The sequence below is a fragment of the Apodemus sylvaticus genome, chromosome 17, assembly GCF_947179515.1.
Source record: "Apodemus sylvaticus chromosome 17, mApoSyl1.1, whole genome shotgun sequence".
Classification (NCBI taxonomy): Eukaryota; Metazoa; Chordata; class Mammalia; order Rodentia; family Muridae; genus Apodemus; species Apodemus sylvaticus.
Genome location: NC_067488.1, coordinates 7,307,512 through 7,329,476, shown reverse-complemented (window position 1 = coordinate 7,329,476; position 21,965 = coordinate 7,307,512). Strand labels below are relative to the sequence as shown.

General features: G+C 36.8%; 1 protein-coding gene across 29 annotated transcripts in view; it reads right to left on the bottom strand.

Annotated features, from left to right (window-relative positions):
• The window catches only part of Rims2 (regulating synaptic membrane exocytosis 2), a 540,571-nt gene that overhangs the window by 160,615 nt on the left and 357,991 nt on the right, over nt 1–21,965 (bottom strand). For 16 of the 29 annotated variants that reach the window (XM_052160864.1, XM_052160861.1, XM_052160869.1 and 13 more), the window contains 2 exons: nt 15,261–15,417; nt 13,092–13,205 (listed from right to left, as the gene is read on the bottom strand). In XM_052160864.1, coding sequence (XP_052016824.1) covers nt 13,092–13,205; nt 15,261–15,417 — 271 coding nt within the window. Of the gene's footprint in view, nt 1–6,768; nt 6,835–13,091; nt 13,206–15,260; nt 15,418–21,965 lie in introns of all 29 variants that reach the window. The other 13 variants (XM_052160866.1, XM_052160863.1, XM_052160862.1 and 10 more) reach the window with 3 other exon arrangements.

The following is a 21,965-nucleotide window of genomic DNA, read 5'->3' as shown; positions in this document are numbered from 1 at the left end:
GTATTTTACTTTACGAGATCTTTGAAAATTCCATAAAATAACTCTTTGATGGTATGTCTCTAAAGAACAGAGTGTGGACTGTTATTTATCATGACACAAAGTAATAAAATATGATCTAATATCTTGCTACTACATCCAATAATTTCCCACTCAGCCTTGCACTGACTCCCTCTTTGCATGGGCACTGGAGTCACGGTCTAATTCGAATTCCCTATATTCCTTGCTGCTGTTCTTCTCAGCAGCTACCCCACAGTGATGTTTGCGCAGTACTTTTACCAATACAAAAGTGCTTATTACCACCCCAAGAAACTCCTTAAATAGATTTTTAAATTTCATACTTAGAAATGGTGAACTATTAACAAAAAATCAGAAGGTGAACTATTAACAGAAACTTTTTGGAAAATTAATAAATGGAGTTTTGGACTTTTTGCATATGTTAACATAAGAAAAATCTGTCTTTCAAAAGAAAGATAGTTTAAGAAGTCACTGGCCCATGCTAATATAATATTCAATCATTCTTTCAATATATGTATATGCTGACTTCACATATTATAGGACTTTTTGGACAAAGTCACAGCATGCTAAGATACAAGAAAATATATAATCCAAAAGGCAAGACCCTGAGAAGTAGAGGGAAACCAAATGAGACTGTAGAACAGTCAAAAGGTAGAGCAAGAAAGGGAAGAGTATTATTACATACCAGGAAGTGTGTTATACACATACACACACACACACACACGCACACACACGCACACACATGCACACACACACACGCACACACACACACACACACACTCATTCGCTCACACAAAATCACACTGATAAGGGGAGAATAAACATGAATAAAGATTGGTGAATTATAGGGATGGCAAAAATAACTTCACTAAGGAAAGGGAGTGAGAGAGACAGGGAGAAAGCTTAGGATATGATGGCATAAAGGAAGAAATACATAAAAATAAGTAGTCAAACAGACATGGTAACCAAATGGATGAGCAGGCACTATTCTTCAGAAATTGGCATAGAAAGAGGACATCAAGGTGGGGACCAGCTACCAATGTGACATCTCTCCCAGGAAACAAAATCAACAAACAAAAAAATTTTTTTTGAAAACTAATGTAGGACTGGAGAGATGGCTCAGCTGGTAAGAGCACTGACTGCTCTTCCAGAGGTCCTGATTTCAATTCCCAGAAACCACATGGTGGCTCACAGCCATTTGTAATGGGGATTCAATGCCTTCTCCCAGTGTGTTTGAAGACAGGGACGGTATATTCACATACATGAAATAAATAATAATAAAAAAGAAAACTAGTATAAGTAAAATAAGGAATAGTCTCAAAGAATCTTGAAGAGATAGTAGACTAAGATGAATATATTTATTAAAGAACACAAAAACTCAATTTGTAAAGAAGATAACAATGTATAAATATCTGATGCAGAAAAGTTACCAAGAAATTAGGAGAATACAGTTAAGAACTGTAGATAGAATAATAGTGACAGAAAAATTAAGATTTTCTAAATAGGCAGTTGAATTTCAAATTACCAAAATACATCACACAAGCTGATGGGTGAGGCGTCACCAACAGTCTCACCCAGCTGCAAACACCAAGGAGTTTTATCTTCTCACATGTTGTCATTGATGTGGGAAGATAAGCTCACATGTGCAATGGTGACATATATCATATGGGGAAACAACCACGTTCTCATTGGATTGAAATTCTATTTCTACAGGAAGAAATGCATGCCTGATGCTATGACTCTCTCTAACATCCTGAGGGTGGGAGCTCACAGAAGGTGAACTGGTGACTGTTCTTCTAGTAAATGGGCATAGTATGACAACAGCCTCTAATTTCATATCTCCAGGGGTATAGATTAGTGTAAATCTCAGACCTCTTCAGAGAAGTTTCTTTGTATAGTGGTTAGTGGTTAGCGTAGACACTCACAACTGGGCAAAGTGAAGGAAACGAGTACCCGTGGAATACTGAAGTACAAATGAGTCATCTACCTCCTTCCCCATTCCTGCAGTCTCAGGAACCATCACAAAAAGGGGATGGGAAGACTGTTGAGTCAAAGACAGGGAGGACTGGAGAGGAACGGTATCTCCTGTTACACTCAACCAGCAGATGTGGCTGCTTGCAAAAGATCATGCTAGTCAACATTCTAGCATGGAGCAGCAGATGTTCACAAGCGCTACCTCATTTGAGCAGCTATTGATAGGTGATAGATTTTTAGGGGAGGGTGAATCAGTTTTCTTCAGTGGTGTGGACTTCTTATAGGCTGACATTATCCAGTGAATGGACACACATGAATATCTAAGCAGCACAAATTAGACATGGTAAATTGTAATTGTAAGAACAAAGAGAAGCCAGGCAGCAGTGGTGCATGCCTTTATTTCCAGGATTTGTGAGGAAGAGGCTCCAGGACAGCCTTGTCCACACAGCTAGTTCCAGTACACCCAAAGCTACGCAGTGAAACCCTGTCTCAAAAAACAAACAAACAAACAAACAAACAACAACCTGGAAAAAAGCAACCAAAACAAAAACAAATACAAACAAACACCAAAAACCAAACCAAACAAAAATAAAACAAAAACCAACCAACCAACCAACCAGCCAAGCAAGCAAACAAAAATCCTCACTATTAGGGAGGGTAAAGGAGAGGAGTGATGGATCCAGGAAATGAGAGTGGGGTAGATAAGTGAGATCAAAATATACCATATACATCCAAAAGAATCTCAAAGAATAAAAACACTGTGGAAGAGTTTAGAAACATGGTGGTCATTCACTAGTTACTTATCCATTCACATTTTACAGTCCTCAGAGAGCAGAAAGGGACCCTTGGGACCCTCACTGTGTCTCCATAGAGTTCAGATTCTCCCTTCCTCCTCAGTGGGTCTTAACCTGCAACATCCACTCTAGTCACCTTCCAATCACTTTCTAACTCAGTAATAATTTGGGGAACTGCCTGGCTTTCTGCAGGGATTATCTTAATCCCAGTGATTATAATAGATTTCAATACATACAAATTGTTAACAGTCTTAAACCTAAATTCCTAGACTTCAATAAATTCTTTATCTTCATTTTCCCTTTTTACCTAAGTCCTATAAGTCTGTGAAAATATTACAGATCTTTGAATATGACGAAACTACTTCAAACTCAGAAACATTAAAGTTGAATACCTCAAGTTTTAATTGTATTTTTTTGAGAACTCTCATGTATACATAATGAATGTTTATCTCATCTGCCTCCCACAACCATTATCCCAAAATATCCCCAACACATCTTCCCCACTTATGTCTCCCTTCCTTCCCCATTATCCACTGAGTTCAGTGAGTGTTGATTATACCCATGTGGATATAGGGTCATCAACTGAAGCACAGGCAAACTACCACTAAGAAGAAATGATTATTTATATTCTCTTATGTTCAACTGCTAATAGCCCCTTAGACCTGAAAAGCCCTGTGAATTCCATTCCCCTCCATACTGTAGAGGAATGTACAGAAAGTAACATGGCCACTCTGGCTGGAATATAGATGTGCCCTTAGTACATACATACACACATACATACAATGAGGTTTGAGGAACAAACTGATGCATCAGAGAAATATTTGACAGAAGAGGATTTACCTAACTATCACAAGAAGAGCACAGAAAAGAAAGACTATTAAAGAAAGTTCAGAAATAGGCAGTGAAATCGAGTGGAAATTTGGTTTCGTCAGTTCAGTTGAGTGGAGTTGGGAGATGGGTCCACTGGGAGTCAGTGCAGTGTAATGGAGTTGAGTGTGACCTTGAGTATATGAAGTTCAGAGTGGGTTAGCAGAGGCAGTTGAAGCCAGAGAAGAAGAAGGAGCAGAAGATTAGAACAAATTGTCAGAGTCAGTTTGAGGCCAAGCATAGAAAGTCAACAAGAAGCTGAGTAAGATAGCAATTGGATAGTATTACCTTAGCTTGTGCTAAGGGTCTCTCCTCAGTGCTTTCAGAAATTTGAATGCTTACCTCACTGCACTGTAGGACAGGTTCCTCCCCAGTGTCAAGCTTTAAGATAAAAGACTGTACTTTTTAAGATCTACTTATTAGTGAGAACATACCATGCTTGTCCTTTTGAGTCTGAGTTACCTTATTCAGGGTGATATTTTCTAGTTCCATCTATTTGCCTGAAAAACTCAGGATGTCCTCATTCTTAATAGTTGAATAGTATTCAAATACGTAAATGAACCACATTTTTTATATCGATTCTTCTGTCGTAGGACATTTGTGTTGTTTCCAGCTTCTGGCTACTATAAAATAAGGCCACTATGAATATAGTGGAACACATGCTCCTGTGACATGGTGGGGCATCTTTTGGGTATATCGCTAGGAGTGGTATAGCTGGGTCTCCAGATAGATCTATTTCCAATTTACTGAAGAAACTCCAGATTGATTTCTAGAGTGAGTGGTTGTGCCAGTTTGCAATCCCACAATCTCCACATCTTCTCCAACATGTGTTGTCACCTGTGATTTTGATCTTAACCATTCTGACTGGTATAAGGTAGAATCTTGTTTTGATTTGCATTTCTCTGATCACTAAGGACTTTGAACACTTCTTTAGGTGCTTCTCAGCCATTCAGTATTCCTCAGTTGTGAAATCCCTTTACCCCATTTTTTGATTGGGCTGTTTGGTTTTTTGATGATTAGTTTCTTGAGTTTTTATATATTTTGGATATTAGCCCTCTATCAGATATGGGGTTAGTGAAGAGTTTTTCTCAATTTGTAGGTTGCCCATTTGTCTTATTAACTATGTCCTTTGCCTTACAAAAGCTTTCCAGTTTCATGAGGTTCCATTTATCAGTTCTTGGTCTTAGAGCATGATCATGGTATGTCTCACTAATAAGTGGATGTTAAAACGTACAGAGTACCAGAGACACAGTCCACAGAACTCAAAAAGGTCAACAAGCTGAAGTGCCCAAGTGAGGATACCTCAGTCCAGCTTGGGAAGGAGAGCAAAGCACTCACAAATGGGGAGGAAGGGAGGGAGAGCACTGGGAGGGAAAGTGGATGGGGCATGGGAGGGAGTAGGGGGAAGAGGGGGACATTAACTGGTATTGGGTGAGGGAAAATGACTGAAGCACCACAGGAGATAGGAGGTTGGGGGAACCCTCCAAGTACACCAGAGACCTGGGAGGTGAGAGACTCTCAGGACTCAAAGGGAGGAACTTCAGATGAAATGCCCTACAGTAGGGAGAGGGAACTTATAGAGCCCAATTCCAGCAGGAAGACGGGGCATCAAATAAGGGAGAGGGGCCATCCCACAGTCAGAACTCTGACCCATAATTGTTCCTGTCTGAGAGAATTACACAGATGGAAATGGAGAGGAGCCTGAGGAAAAAAAGGTCCAGCAACAGGCTCAAAGTGGGATCCAGCTCAAGAGGAGGTCCCAAGGCCTGACACTATTACTGAGGCTATGGAGTGCTCACAAAAAGGGACCTAGACTTCAGGGCAGGCCCATGCCAAAAGAGTAGGTACCCAACAGAAATGGACTTCATGTTTTTTGTTGTTTGTTTGTATGTTTTTTGTTTCATCTGCTATTGTGCCTTACTGGGTTTTTGTTTGTTTTGATTTTCTTTTAGGTATTTATTTTAAGAGAGAAAACATGAACTAGATAGAAAATAAGGTGGGAAGATGGGAAAGATCTGGAAGGATTTGGGGAATAGGAAGTATATCATTAAAACACATTGAATGAAAAATATTTGAAATAAAAAACAATTAACATAAATTTATGTAAATATAAGCTCCACTAATGTTCTCACATACACACACACGCATACACACACACATACACACACACACACGCACACACACACACACACACACACACACGCACACACGTACTCGTACCACATGCACATCCATAAATGCATGCACATGATGAAAAAAACCTTGAAGTAGGAGGACTTATTGTAAAGAAGTAGGACTTCGGAAGAGTAGGAGGGGCATAAATAACAGAGGATGGGGGAAGCCATGCAATCAGAATTCATTTACATGAATAAAATTGTGAAAAATAAATAATCAAAATATTATAATAACAACAAATAACTTAAACTACAAATGGCCTTGAGAACTTAAAGAGTATTAGAAACCTTTCTTTCTCTTCACAGTAATAAACACATTTTGCTAAATGCCAGGAAAGCACTATTTCCCTCTAAAATAGGCTGAATAATTTTTTTAGTATTACACTTATTCTACCCATAATTCACCGGAAATTTCCTTCTTCAGAATAAGTTACAAAAGATTGAGATGAAGGAGGGTGTTCCTATAGATTGAGCATCCTTACAGACCCAAGCTTATCTACTATGGAGGAGTAGATTAGTTATCTTTGAGCAAGTCACCAGCAACAGAGCAGGTCAATGCACATCAAATTAGTCTCATCTTGAGAAACACAGAAGTAGAAAGCAGGTTGTGAAGACATATACAAATAAACCAGTGTTAATTATATATGGGAAGTTAGCAAAAAAAGTGATGGCATCTGTAATGGTCTCTCATTTTTGGTAGTAAGGTTTACTTAATTCCTAATAAAATAACTTTTGGGTAATAAAAAGAAGATTTTAGTCCATCCAACAGAAGGTATTTTTTGACACTCTAGTTTCAAATCATTTATATGCTTTACACTACTAGGACATATTTCCATAGTTTATTAATGATCCCACATGTATATATAAAACAAAACTAAAAGGGAGGTACGCCACATAGACAGGAGCATGCAACTCTCCACAGACTCAAGGCGAGAGAACGATACCTTCGATCCCTGTGGTGAGGCTCACTGGGCTGACTGTGTCGGGAACGAGGTAGAGTAAGAAAGTGACTGCAAGCATGGCAGAGACAAGAGTCAGACGAGGCTCAGGGAGGAAGAGAAAGGTGTAGCTTAGCTCTAAAAGTCAGATCAACAGACAATAAGATAGTAAGCCAGGCAAACGAAAGCTGCTACTGGGAAGCTCGGCCATCTTCGCGATGCCCATGGAAATACGCAGTAAAATCAACCAAATATTCTCAAAATAAAGTGCAACAAAATATAACATTTATATATTTGGTTAAATGATAAAAGTAATTGGTTATCACTTTAATATATTGAGTACCATTTAGCAATTGTTATATTACAAAGATGTTTTCCTTCTTTCTAGGAGTAAAGATGAGAAGGAAAATAAAATAATGAAGTGACCAGCAAGCTTAAGGACCCAGAGGTAAGACTTAATACCTATAATTATTAGGACATTTCATGAGGTTTTATTTTTCTTTCATTAATCCTAAAAATAAGATACTTTAAAGTTCCATTTAATAAAGAATAAATCAATTTACAAGCTTAAAATGTTCATTAAGATTATTGAATACCATGCATTTTTACATTCATCATATATACATACATAATATTTCATATTTATTACATGTCATTAGCTCTGCTTCATTTCCTGCTTCCTTATCACTGTAAACAGTCAAGGCACCAATGCCTAAGTTCTGAAGCCGTCTGCCATCTGAAGTAGATTTTCTTTGTATGACACTAATTTAAAAATTTCCTTCCTAAAAGATTCATTTCCCAAACTATTATGGCAGGTGATCATTAACTTTCAGAGAACAATGCAAAGAAAACTAGAACTCTGTCAACATTCATAATTCTACCCCTAAATCTAGAGTAACACACATGCACACATACACACATGCACACCAACGCACGCTTTATGACTTCGTCCTGCTGCTGCAAACACACCCTTGCCTCCTTCATAACCCCACTTCCATTTCTCATCTCAAGCTGTGGCCTCCATCTTACTTTTTTTTAATTTAGAAAGAAACTACTGGTTGTCTTTAACTTTATCTTTCCTTTGAATTGCACCAAATCCTTTGAACTCTTGCTTAGGTAGACATTCCAGGAAGACTCATCTCATTATGGGGCGCTCTGCCAGTTATAACAGTGCTGTGTTCTTGGAATGGGACAGGCAGTGGAACAACATTCTAAGCAATTTCCTAATGTAACTCTTGTTATTACTACAGGAAAGCTTATTTAAGACTGATATGGTAGAATCAATATATCAGAACAAACTGAAATCGGAACGGTTCCAGGTGGAGAGGGAGCAGGAGGCCGACGTCTACTCATTTGTCCTCACTGTGTCTACCACGGCAGCCTCTCGGGTTCCTATTCCTTAGTTATCTTGGGCTAATATAGTATTGTGGTAATTTTCTACTTTCAACTATTTATTTACATTTTTACTTAATAAACCAAGTTTTAAGGCCTCAGAGTTTAATAATTTTTTAACATTCAAATCTCTCCCTTGCATTGCTGACACAGCTTGAATTAAGTTTCTGTATCTGCTGGAATAACTTCCCAACTTCCAAACTAGTTAAAGGGTCTGTCAACTGAGAAGCAAGAATCCAGTATAATCACCATTTACTGTGAAAACTGTAAACATGAAACAATATTCTTTCTGTAAATAGAAGTCTCCTCTTAAAACAATGACTGGTCCATAAGACATGAATGCGTAAGGTTGGCATAGGGCTCACGCTCGTCCCTGGACATCATGAGATGCTCTCAGAAGACTGTTACTTTTGTTTGCTGAAAACTTATGCTAATTTCTGAACTCCTGTGATCTCAGCAGGAATCCTTCTGGAAACACCCTGAGATCTCATAATATAGTAACTTCAAAAGTCACTAAAATGCCTATTATAAAAGCAATGAAAGGTGATTCTCAGAGAAGCCCATTCCCAGATTCTAGAGGTTTTTCCTCTGAGTATCTATATTTTTTAATTGTATACTTAAATACTATATTAAAACACATTTATATAACTCCAATTAATCCTTAAATTCTTCTCTATTCTAAAACCATATGTCCTGGTTTGAATACAGCTAAGGTCCCTAGAAGGCCACAGGGAATCCTTGTGCACTGGGAATGGTGGTCTGGTGTGGAGCTGTACAGCCCACATACCAGTAATGCTAATTTTAAAACTGTATTTATGATACTAAAATCAAACTTTCTGAAATGAAAAGGTATCATTATAAAGATGCACTGTATAGTTTAAAAATATTATATAATTCTCTCCAAATTTTCTAATAGTAAATTAACTCCTATGACGAAAATCTTAAAAAGATTTCTAAAGCTACATATTCAGATCTTCTTGAAAATTATGTTGCTAGTTGTAGTAGTCACCTGGGTTACTAAAAGAAACAATATGTCCCAGGTTTACTAAAGAAACATTGTGAGACAAAGATACAAGGGGAATGGGTAAAAAATAAAAGTTGTCCATTTAGTATGTATCACCTTACTTAATAATCTTCATAGAAATGTTTACATTACCTGTAAAGGCTTTCTTTTTCACAACAGAGCAATATATTTAATAATGATAGACTACTGCAGGTATAGAATCAAAGACCCAATAAAATATAGATATATAATTCTTAAACATTACCCATAAAAAGAACATGATGCTTCATCTCACGTACCCACCACTGAAGCTCAGCAAAGAACTATATTGCAAACAGCAACATATCATGTGGAATATGGTCAGGGTAAAAATCTGCCTTCACATACAATTTCCTGGTATGTCAAAAATGTGCGTTACTCCAAACTCCATGATGTGTAGATGTGTTCTGCCTCTGTTACTTTGCTCTTATTGCCTGAATAAACATTCTCATTTCTAAGTCAACTCAGGTCTTATCTTCTATATATTTTCCACAATGCCTAAATTAATTAATTTTTCAATTTTTCAATTTTTTATTTGTTTCTTGTCATTTTGTTATTTTAGGTTAACTGCTAATCCATTAAATATAAAATATTTAAAAGTCAATGTATTTTTAAGGTAATGTATATATTACTTTCTTTCATTATGTAGAATAAATTAGTCTTTCATTTTTGAGGCTGTTAGGTTGTTCAATCTCCAATGAACTAGCTATGTAGCCAAGGCTGGCTTTGAACTCCTGATCCTCCTTCTGAGTACTAGGATGATAATATGCACTGCCACATTCAACTAACAGTACAAACTTTTGATAAAATATGTCTGTGTGCTATAATCTGAAAACTGGCTGCCTGACAAGAAATATAACTGTCATGGGAAGCACTCTATCAATTAATTTGTATGATTATTTATGACATTTTATAGATACAGAAATAAAATGCTTGATTTTAATCCAAGAATATTTAAAATCCTAAATACAAACTCAAGACCACTTGGTTTCAAATCCTACGAAAAGGAATGCATTCAATTACATAAATTTCTAATTCAATGCATACGATTTTACTAACAAGAATGATGTGTGCATCTTTAAAAATCCCTAAATTACACTACTTACTAACACTAAGAAAATTCTTTCTTTAGTTTAGAAGGAAACGCTTATTTGGGCTGTGGTTGCAGAAGGTGGGGAGCCTGGCAGTAAAGAGAAGGCATGGAGGATGTGAGGCTGAGCACTTACACCCTTCACACAGCAGGAAACAGTGAGGAGAACAGAAGTGCAAGTCCTTACATTCCCAGAGCCTGTTGCCAGTGAAATACTCCCTCTAAGGCTTCTCCTCCTAAGCCTCCAGAACAGGACCCCCAGCCAGGGAGTATAAATTTGAGTACCCAAGATGATGAGGAACATTATCCATTCAAACTGGATCAAACAAAGACACAGAGAGATCACTAAACTAGCAGTGTATGGTGCTTTGCATAAGAATGTCCACTACAGATTCACAAGTTTGAAGGCTTAGTGATCAGAGTATGGCTCTATTTGTGAGGGATTAGGAGAAGGGGACTTGGAGTAAATGTGTCCCTAGGGATGGACTGTGAGCTCATGTGTCTCTCTTCCTGATGTTCACAGCTCCAGATATAGAACTCTCAGCTACTTCTCTGGCACCATATCTGCCTGCATGTCACCATGCTCTCCAACATGATGAGAATGAACTAAATCTCTGGAACTGTAAGTAAGCTTCAGTCAAATGCATTTTCAATGAGAGTTGCTGTGGTCCTCTTAAGGCCCTCAGCCTACTGGGAAGACAACTAAACTACATTCAGGGCAGGTCTTCTAAGTTAATCCTTTCTGCAAATTTCTCAGAAGCACACAAAAGTACTCTTTATAAATCACCTAGACATATCTCAAACCCAATTAAATTAAGAAGATTCACAACTCTATAAAATTATCTTCATAAAATAAACAAGGGTATTTCAGTACTTTCTCATTTTAAAAAGAACATTCTGGTGCACCCGATTACTGAAATACTTAAGACTATTAGACTAGAATAGACATTAAGGAAGAATATTATACAATGAATTTTGCTTCCTGTATTAATGAAATGCACAGATAATCAAAATAGTTCTTGAAATGCATTATATTGCTCGTTTTTTATCGAAATGAAATTGTACTTTACATAATGTTTTAAAAGGATTTATGACTAATCCCAACAAAGAAGTTTTATGTCTATAAAAGTAAGATAAAATCATATGAATGTATTTTCTTCAAAACTTTCAGACACAAACATTTGAATATTCTTGCTACACTTAACAATTCATAAGACCGTGAACAAGAAAAATATAATGATATTTGAAGTGTCTGTAATATGGGTTTAAAAGAAAATATTAAAGGTGAGTGGTTAAATGCTTGTGGTGATTAAACCTAAATAATATGCACCTTAAAAATACTGACAAAATATTATGAATTTAATATAACAGTAAAGTGTTATTTTGCAGTTTTATTCTATCACATTCTACAAGTTTTAGACTATATTTTTGGACTTCATAATAGTCTACTTTTTCATTAAATGATCACATTTGAAGCTTACAAAAATTTTAAATCATTTAGACAATTTTATTCCCTCAATAAGCAAATTTTCAGTGGCTAAGAAGCTTGTGACAGCGATATAATTTGAAAAGCTAAGAAAGTTCATTAACACTTCATTAGGTAACCAAAATTCCTATTGATTCTTTTTACTACTTGTTCCAACTCTTAAGCTGTGCCAACATAGTAATCTAGTTTTACTGTTATTGTACTTGATAAGCATATCTTCCAATAGGCAGCACACTCATAATCACTCTTAAGGCACTGATTACAGGTGAAAGTTTAAAAATTTAAAAAGCAAAAAAATATCAAATAGTTTGACACTATCAATAGAGAAGATACCCTCCATTTTGTCTTTTGGAGACACAATGGAATTATATGACTGGATTGAGTGCTAATTGTGATTAAAACCAAATAATTTCTTTTATATATCATAACAGTCAGTAGACTTTAAAGATAAAGGAATGTAAGTATTTTTTCAATATTATGTTCAACTTTATCCTCACTTGTGAGTTTAAAAAAATCCAATGGTGTGTGTGTGTGTATATATATATATATATATATATATATATATATATATATATATACCAAGATTGAATTACAATATTAATTAATTTTTTAAAAATTAGTAGGAATTACTATAAGCATTTTAACATGCCATGTTACTCCAAAGTTTATCACTTTTAATGGGACAAATTGAGAGAAATCCTCCAAACACAGTAGTCAACAAGTATGATTTTTAAGGTAGTTAACCCTTCGCTAAAGGCCATAAAAGAAAACCTCCTTTAGAATGATGATAAAAGGTTTCTGAAACAAACCAGACTCTGTCTCAGTGTTTCTGTATATGAAAGCCACACCATTTCTCTGAAATCTATTAAACACTTTAATCTTTTTCAGCCTATGGATATATGTTACACATGATAATTTGCTATGTGCAGGTAAAGTCACAAGACATCTTGTTTATGTTTTGATTATCATTATAGTCTCTTGTGCAAATTTGATAGCTATTTTGAATTAGTGAAAGACCCAAATCCTTCTTTGCTTTGCAGGGTCCAACCTATCAGTCCTGACTTGTCTCATAGTTTTAATTTTCCTGATCACCATCCCAAGTGCTGGAACTGAGTACATGAGCCATGATGCTCTGCTGTTGTTTTTTCTTATCAAGAAAACACTGTCATGTTTAACCTCTCTTTTTAAATAAAGGGTAAGCTTAGAAAGAATGTGGGAACAGTAAAGAAAAGCATGGTTTGGAAACTAAGATGAGATAAAGGACTAGAGTAAACAGTTTACTGAGGCAATAGAATTTAGTATGACTTAATTGTGCTTACCTGTCTCTGTCTGAAGAGTAATGGTCATCCATGACACGGTGTCTGTCCATTCGGCTAATTGTATTGTAATGGCCAGGAGCACGTGTCCCTCGAAGGCCCTGTTCCACATTCCTACTAAGACAAGATCATTGAATATCTTACTAATCTACAGCATATTCTATATATGAAAAATAATAACATCTATTTTTATTTGTATAAATATTATACTATATTATATGATATAATATATATATAATATTTTATTGATGGTATACATTTCATTTGAAAATTAACAGCTAAATGAGGGTCTGGCTTTTCTTACAGATAGAAAAGGGGTCAATTTAAGAGAATATTCTTAAGGATTAGATAATCAATATCATACCTCACTGATGAGCCACACCTAGGTCTCTACCACAGATAATCAGTTATATAAGATACACTAGAGGGACAGACTGATGAGAAGATAGGCTCAGTGCTGTACGTGTTTTTTCTGTGGACCACAGGGATGGTGGAAGTGACTACCTATGCAGGGTTGGACCTGAGTTTAAACCTCAGAAAACAACTATCAGACATATGCAGTTCTCCCCAGTCTAATGTAGCACTCTAGCCTCCTCTACCACCTTCATAATTTACTATGATTATAGCTGTCTAATTAGTATCTTTCCTAAGTCCTTCCTTCATATACTCTGATTATGGTAGTCCTGTGAGAACTTATAGAATGCTATACAGCGGAGGTTCAATCAAGAATGATGGCCCTAACTCTCAAGAGACTTGAGGCCCCAAGGAGTTGTAGAGATCAGGTGGGGTGGGGGTGGGGTGGGAGTCGGGGGAGACATCTTAGTGGAAACAGCGGGGTTGTGAGGAGGTATGGGATGTGGAACAGTTGAAGAGTGGTCAGGGGTGAATAAAATACGGAGTGTAAAAAATAAATTAAAAAAAGAAAACAAAAAAAAAAGTAAAAATTTCATCCAAGCAGCACACTAGGCTTCCATTCTTTGAAAAGCATCCTTTTACACTAGTTTGCAATGTCATGCTTATAAACAGAGGAATATTCACATACATAGGCAAATCTGATATACTTACATATCCACAATGTTTTAATCAATATATATTAAATTCAATTATAACTATATATACTACATATCTTTCTTATTTAATGACTCCTGAACTATCTATCATGCATAATATACATACTATGTCCATAGTTTACACTGCATGTATATACTCATGTTTAACATATATATTATGTCCATGGTTTACACTACATGCATATACTCATCATGTATAGCATATATATTAAGTTCATTGGTTTACAATACATGCATATACTCATGTATTATATATATTACATTCACAGTTTACACGGCATATACATACTCATGTATAGTGTATATACAATGGCCATGGTTTATGCTGCATGTATATACTCATGTATAGCATATAATGTCCATGGTTTACATTGCATGCATATACTCATGTAAAACGTATATATAATGCCCATGGTTTACACTGCATGTATATACTCTATGGTACTTATGTTTATCAGAGATTTCAAATATGACCTAGAACAACAGATTTGTGTCATCATTTTTCCCACTACTCATGCATTATTTTTTTTAATTTTTTTATTCGATATAATTTATTTACATTTCAAATGATTTCCCCTTTTCTAGCCCCCCACTCCCCGAAAGTCCCGTAAGCCCCCTTCTCTTCCCCTGTCCTCCCACCCACCCCTTCCCACTTCCCCATTCTGGTTTTGCCAAATACTGTTTCACTGAGTCTTTCCAGAACCAGGGACCACTCCTCCTTTCTTCTTGTACCTCATTTGATGTGTGGATTATGTTTTGGGTATTCCAGTTTTCTACTCATGCATTATTTTAAGTTTTTTAATAAATTTTAATTTACCGATAATTATATGATTCATCTGACTCTAAATGGATTTGTTTAATATTTACACACAGTTTCAAACCAGTTTTTCTTAACTATTTTGAACTCTTAGGAAAAATAACACAGAGATCATGAAAAGTCATCAAATAGCCCATATCACATCTTATTTCCATTGCAAGGGCATTTTATTTTCCCCTAAAAGAATGTCTTAAAGAATAATTTATGTTTAGAAATTATTATGGTAATTTATGCTAAGTTCACCCTAAGTACCATGCTACAAGCAAGCTTGCCGTACCACCTTACCTTTGAGGAGGAGGGACACTGGGTGACCATGACCTAGTCCTTCCTATAACATCCACTCGATGAGGAGACCCTGATGGTGAGCAATGATTTGATGACATGACTTGTTCTGGCACTGATAATGTGGAGCTTTGAAGATCGCGGCCATTGTGTCGATAATCTAAGGGTAAAAAATAAAATAATGCTAATCTACACATTAATGTCTTTGTATTGTTCTAAAAACATAAAGAATTGCTGAGGCCGGAATAATTTAAATAAGGTATTACAAAAACAGTGTAGTATGTATAGACACAAAATATGGAAATGTTAGGCGATTTAATACTTAGGTAGTTATTATGTTCAGTAAACTGGGTACTGTAAAAATTTAAGCTCACTTTAAAAGCAGAACCAAGATTATTATAAAAATATTTTATTTCTAGAAACTAAATGTTTCTTAACTACTGTTAATAATCACAGTTGCCAAGTTTGTAAGGTGCTTCATAGTGTGCACTTACACTTTAGATAAACCACACTAAACAACACTCAATGCCATTTTTCTTACAAAGTGTCACAGATCCTAGAAACCACTGTAGTCTGAAAACAAGAGCCGGCAACTAAACATCCTTACAGAAGTGAATATCCAAAAAAAGAACAGGCATTTGAACAAGGCAAGAAAGAGGAAACTCTACATGTCAGAAAAGTAGCAGTTCTATCCAGGGAAACCATGGAAAAGGAAAGAGGCAAAGGCCGTTTGCCAGAGGCTGTATATATGTAAAGTACATATGTAACAGAGAAACATGAACAACATTGAACAGGAAAAGGATATTGTTGTTAGTAATGCCATCCTCAGAGAATGTGAGTTCTCTGAAGCCCTTAGTAATCAGACATTTGCTCTAACTTTTTTAATTAAGTATTTTTTTATTTACATTTCAAATGTTATCCTCTTTCCTGGTTTCCCCTCCAAGCCGCCCCCCCCATCCCATTCCTCCTTCCGCTGCCCACCAACCCACTGACTCCTACTTCCTGGTCCTGGCATTTCCCTATACTGAGGCATCAAACCTTCACAGGACCAAGGACATCTCTTCTCATTGACGTTCAACAAGGCCATCCTCTGCTACATATGCTGCTAGAGCCATGGGTCCCTCCATGTGTGCTCTTTTGGTTGGTGGTTTAGTCTCTGGGAGTTTTGTGGGTACTAGTTGATTCATATTGTTGTTCCTCCTATGGGGCTGAAAACCTCTTAAGTTCCTTGGGTCCTTTCTCTAGCTCCTCTATTGGGTACCCTGTGCTCGGTCAATTGGTTGGCTGTGAGCATTCACTTCTGTATTTGTCAGGCACTGGCACAGACTCTCAAGAGACAGCTATATCAGGCTTCTGTCAGCAAGCACTTGTTGGCATTCACAATAGTGTCTGGGTTTGGTAACTGTATATGGGATGGGTCCCCAGGTGGGGCAGTCCCAAATTGCCCTATTCTTCAGTTTTTGCTCCATACTTTCTGTACCTTCTCCCATGGGTATTTGAGAGGAACTCAAGTATCCACACTTTGGTCTTCCTTCTTCTTGAGCTTCATGTGGTCTGTGAACTGTATCTTGGGTATTCCTAGCTTCTGGGCTAATATCCATGTATCAGTGAGTGCAATTTTATGAGGTCCTATTTGTCGATTCTTGATCTTAGAGCATAAGCTATTGGCATCCTGTTCAGGAAAATTGCCCCTGTGCCCATGTGCTTGAGTGTCTTCCCCACTTTCTTCTCTATTAGTTTCAGTGAATCTGGTTTTATTTGGAGGTCCTTGATTCACTTGGACTTGAGCTTTTTACAGGGATGTGAACGGACTGATTTGCATTCTTCTACATGCCAACCACCAGTTGACCCAGCACCATTTGTTGAAAATGATGTCTTTTTTCCACTGGATGGTTTTAGCTCCTTTGTCAGAGATTAAGTGACCATACATGTGTGGGTTCATTTCTGGATCTTCAATTCTATTCCATTGATCTACCTGCCTGTCACTGTACCAATACCATGCAGTTTTTATCATGACTGTTCTGTAGCATATGTTGAGGTCAGGGATGGTGACTCTGCCAGAAGTTTTGATTGATGAGAATAGTTTTCGATATTCTGGGTTTTTTGTTATTACAGGTGAATTTAGAAATTGCTATTTCTGACTCTTTGAAGAATTGAGTTGGAATTTTGATGACGAATACATTGAATTTGTAGATTACGTTCAGCAAGATGGCCAGTTTTACTATATTAATCCTACCAATCCATGAACATAGAGAGCTGTTTCCATCTTTTGAGATTTTCTTTGATTTCTCTCTTCAGAGACTTGATATTCTTGTCATACATAGTTCATTTGCTTAGAGTCACACCAAGATATTTTGTATTTTTGTGACTATTGTGAAAGGTGTCATTTGCCTAATTTCTTTCTCAGCCTGTTTATCCTTTGACTTGAGGAAGGGTAATGATTTGTTTGAGTTAATTTTATATCCAGCCAATTTGCTGAAGATGTTTATCAGCTGTAGCAGTTCTCTGGTGGAATTTGGGATGGGGTTACTTAAATATACTATCATATCCCCTACAAATAGTGATATTTTGACTTCTTTCTTTCCAATTTGTATCCCTTTGACCTCCTTTTGTTATCTAATTGCTCTGGCTAGGACTTCAAGTACTATATTGAACAGGTAGGCAGAGAGAGAGAAGCCTTGTCTAGTCCATGAGTTTAGTGGGATTGCTTAAAGTTTCTCTCCATTCAGTTTGATGTTGGCTACTGGCTTGCTGTATATTGCTTTTACTAGGTTTAGGTATGGGCCTTGAATTCCTGATCTTTCTAAGACATTTGTCATGAAGGGGTGTTGAATTTTGTCAAATGCTTTTTCAGCATCTAATGAGATGACCATGTGGTTTTTTTTTCTTTGAGTTTGTTTATACAGTAGATTGCATTGATGGATTTTCACATTTAAACAATCCCTACATCCCTGGGATGAAGCCTACTTGATCATGATAGATGAACATTTGATATGTTCTTGGATTCTGTTTGCAAGAATTTTATTGAGTATTTTTGCATTGATATTCATGAGGGAAATTGGTCTGAAGTTCTCTTTCTTTGTTGGGTCTTTGTGTAGTTTAGGTATCAGATTAATTGTGGCTCCATAGAATGGTCGTATTCCTTCCATTTCTAATTTGTGCAATAATTTGAAGAGTATTGATATTTGGTCTTCTTTGAAGGTCTGATAGAACTCTGCACTAAACCTACCTGGTCCTGGGCTTTTTTTTTTTTTTTTTTTTTTTTTTTTGTTAGGAGACTATTAAGGATTGCTTCTATTTCTTTAGGAGTTACAGGACTGTTTATCTCATCTATCTGATCCTGATTTAAGTTTGGTGCCTGGTATCTGTCTAGCAAATTGTCCATTTCATCCAGATTTTCCAGTTTTGTTGAGTATAGGCTTTTTTGTAAGAGCTGATGATTTTTTTTTATTTCCTCAGTTTCTGTTGTTATCTCTCCCTTTTCCTTTCTGATTTTGCTGATTTTGATACTGTCTCTGTGCCTCTGGTTAGTCTGACTAAGGGTTTATCTTTCTTGTGGATTTTTCTCAATGAACCAGCTCCTGGTTTGGTTGATTCTTTGTATAGTTCTTTTCCTTTCTACTCCTCCTTTAGCATCATCAGATGTGATTTTAAATCAGACTCTTGCTTTTCTGGTGTGTTGGGTTTCCAGGACTTGCTGTTATAGGAGAGTTGGGTTCTGATGATGCCATGTAGTCTTGGTTTCTGTTGGTAAGGTTCTTGCTTTTGCCTCTCACCATCTGGTCATCTATGGTGATGGTTGGTCTTGCTGTCTCTGGCTGGAGCTTGTCCCTGCTGTGGGCCTGTAAGCCTGTGTCAGCACTCCTGGGAGACCAGTTCTCTTCCTGGCAGGACCTGTGTACAGAGTGCTGTGGGACATCCCTAGCTCCCTGGTGCAGATGGCGACTGGAAGGATCCTTTCCCAGCTTCTCCACTGTTCCTGTGCCCTGTGCACTCCTCGAGGCTCCTACCTTGGACAGTCACTGGAGAGAAAATGTCGATCTCACCTTTAAGCCCAGTAGTTAGAGCACTCCCTGGAGACCAGCTCTCCCCTGGCAGGACCTGTTGCACCTCTTTGCAAGAGGACTGTGGGACAGTCCTAGCTCCTGGGTGCAGATGATGACCAGAAGGATCCTATCCCAGCTGCTCCACTGTTCGATCCTGCCCCCCATTTGCTACACTAAGATAACTAACTACCTGATGGGCACTTTCTAAAATGCATAGCTACAAAGTATACTTCCTATGTTGCCTAGAGGTTCTGAAGGCAGCTCAGAAGTAGCACATGTACTTTGCATGAATAAGACATTTGTATGAATAAGTACATATCGCTATTAAATAATTATGAACAGACATAATTGAGAAAAATTATTTCACTCCTATGTGATCTCTTTGCAGAAAGATTCTGTTCTGGAGGATTTGACTGTATGCTCTGAACAGAGCAAAAGAATAAGATAGACAGAAATAATTGAAGTATGCAAGGAAATAAAGAGGAATTATCGAAAGGGAAGCAGTTAAACTAAGAATGCTGCTGTCTGTTGGTCAGCTCCAACCTCTGACGTTCTGCCATGAGCTTCTGTGATTTTCAGCAATGTGGATGCACCTTTGAATATTTTAATGACAATCCCTAGCTTGGATCTATGAATGGTAAAAAGGCAAGGTGCTTATCTAGAGAGACAGTTCTATTTATCTAAGCACCAGCTGCCTCAGAGAGGAACGACTGAATTCTAAGCAAGTGACATTGTTAGTATCTAGTAATTCCATATTTCTGTGGACATACCCATATGTGACACTGCAGTAGATAAAGTAAAACTTTTGCATATGCTTATCTGCATATAAAATCATTTACATAAACTTGGATAAACATACCCATAATCATGCACATAGGTGCATGGTTACTTATGCTTTTAAATGAACAAAATGATAACAATCATATGAAGAGAAAACTGTAAGAATTTCGTTACTGTATGTTATATCATCTGTGAAGTACTATTTGAAAGTGGATATAAAGAATTTATATATATATATATATATATATATATATATACACACACACACATATATTAGGTTAACTATCATAGAAAGAACTTTTTTAAAGAATAAAGGTTAAGAAATCAAGTAATATGAATGCTCATTTAAAGCCAAAAGACAGAAGAAATAGAAGTCTAAATGTACAAATAAGAAAACAATGGCAATAAAAACAAGAAACCTTAACAGTTGACTATATCAACAAGATATTCAAATGACAGTGGTCTAAGTGCAGTAATTAAAATATAGCTTAATAGAATAAACAAGTAATCTCCAACGGATTACAGAAAATTATAGAATACAAGGTTAAAATACAATAATCACTTTCTTATAACTAGCAACAAAACTGTTGAAATTTGAAATTGAAAAGTTACATTAGCACACCCGCAATCATGAAATTCTTGACAGCAATCCACCAAAATATAAAGTAGATCTGCATGAAAAAAATATCAACAAAATTAAATAAAGGAAGAAATATTCTACCTGCACAAAACAGGAAAACTCAATATTAGGAAGGCGTCAGGTTTTACCAACTAGATCTATAGGTTCAATGCAACTACTAGAAAGCCAAACAGTTTGTAGGTACTGACAAGTTTGTTTTAAAGCTTATACGGAGATGCAAAAAGCAGTTACACAGTACTGATTGTTAGAGTTGGAAGACTGACTTTAGGAAAATTCAATACATACTATAACTGGTAACAGTCAGAACATTATATTATTGCCCAGAGAATAAAGCACACAGTGGAACCTGAGAAATAGCTAAGAAGTAAAACAACATAAAAATATTTAACTGATCTTTACCAAAGGAACAAAGAAAACCAATAGAATGGACTAGGACCCTCTTTTCATACAATTGAGATAAAACTCCTGGGCTTTATTACAAAAGAAAGTGAATCAAAGATGTTAGAGAGATAGCTTGGCATGAGGATGGCGGAAGACTCTGGAAGCGTGGACTAGAAATAAATTGAGTGCTGTAAGCAGGATTTAACTAGACATTCAGGTAGAAGGCTAGAAGTAAGTAACTTAGATGAGTCCTAGGTCATCAAGCTTCAGGTGGGGATAACGACTCTGCTAGCAAAGGACCTAGAGGCAATTCCTGTCATATTTTGACAAAGAATCTAGCTGTGGCCTGCATATGTCCTGAGAATGTTCCCAAGGTTAAATTAAAAGGTGACGGACTAAACTAATTTCTTTAATGGAGACAACTTTAAGACAGTATAACACAGAGTCTGTGTAATGGTTGTGAGTGATTACTGTTACTGTGGACCTGTAGTTATATCTACAATGAAAAGAGAGCAGAAAGAAAATTTAAGATGTAAAGTTGGGGAGGGGGACAACTAAAAAGCAATGTTTCTTTCAAGCAGTGTGCTATGAAAGAGGCTAAAATTGTTAAGATTTGTGCCATTAAAGACATGCCTCTTGCTCTTCATTAAAGTTAGGAAAGACCCTCACAGGGCAAGATTGCAGTTAAAACTCCACTTTGTTAAAGGAGAAGGCTTAAGGGGTTTCTTAGAGCACTTGTATTTAATGCTATTCTAATGTGATCCAAGGTTGCAAAGATTCATCCCAGGCGTCAGCTGAACATGGCAGCACCAGCCACATGGGAACGAGAAAGAGGAGCACTCAGGGGCCTCGGATCTTCTC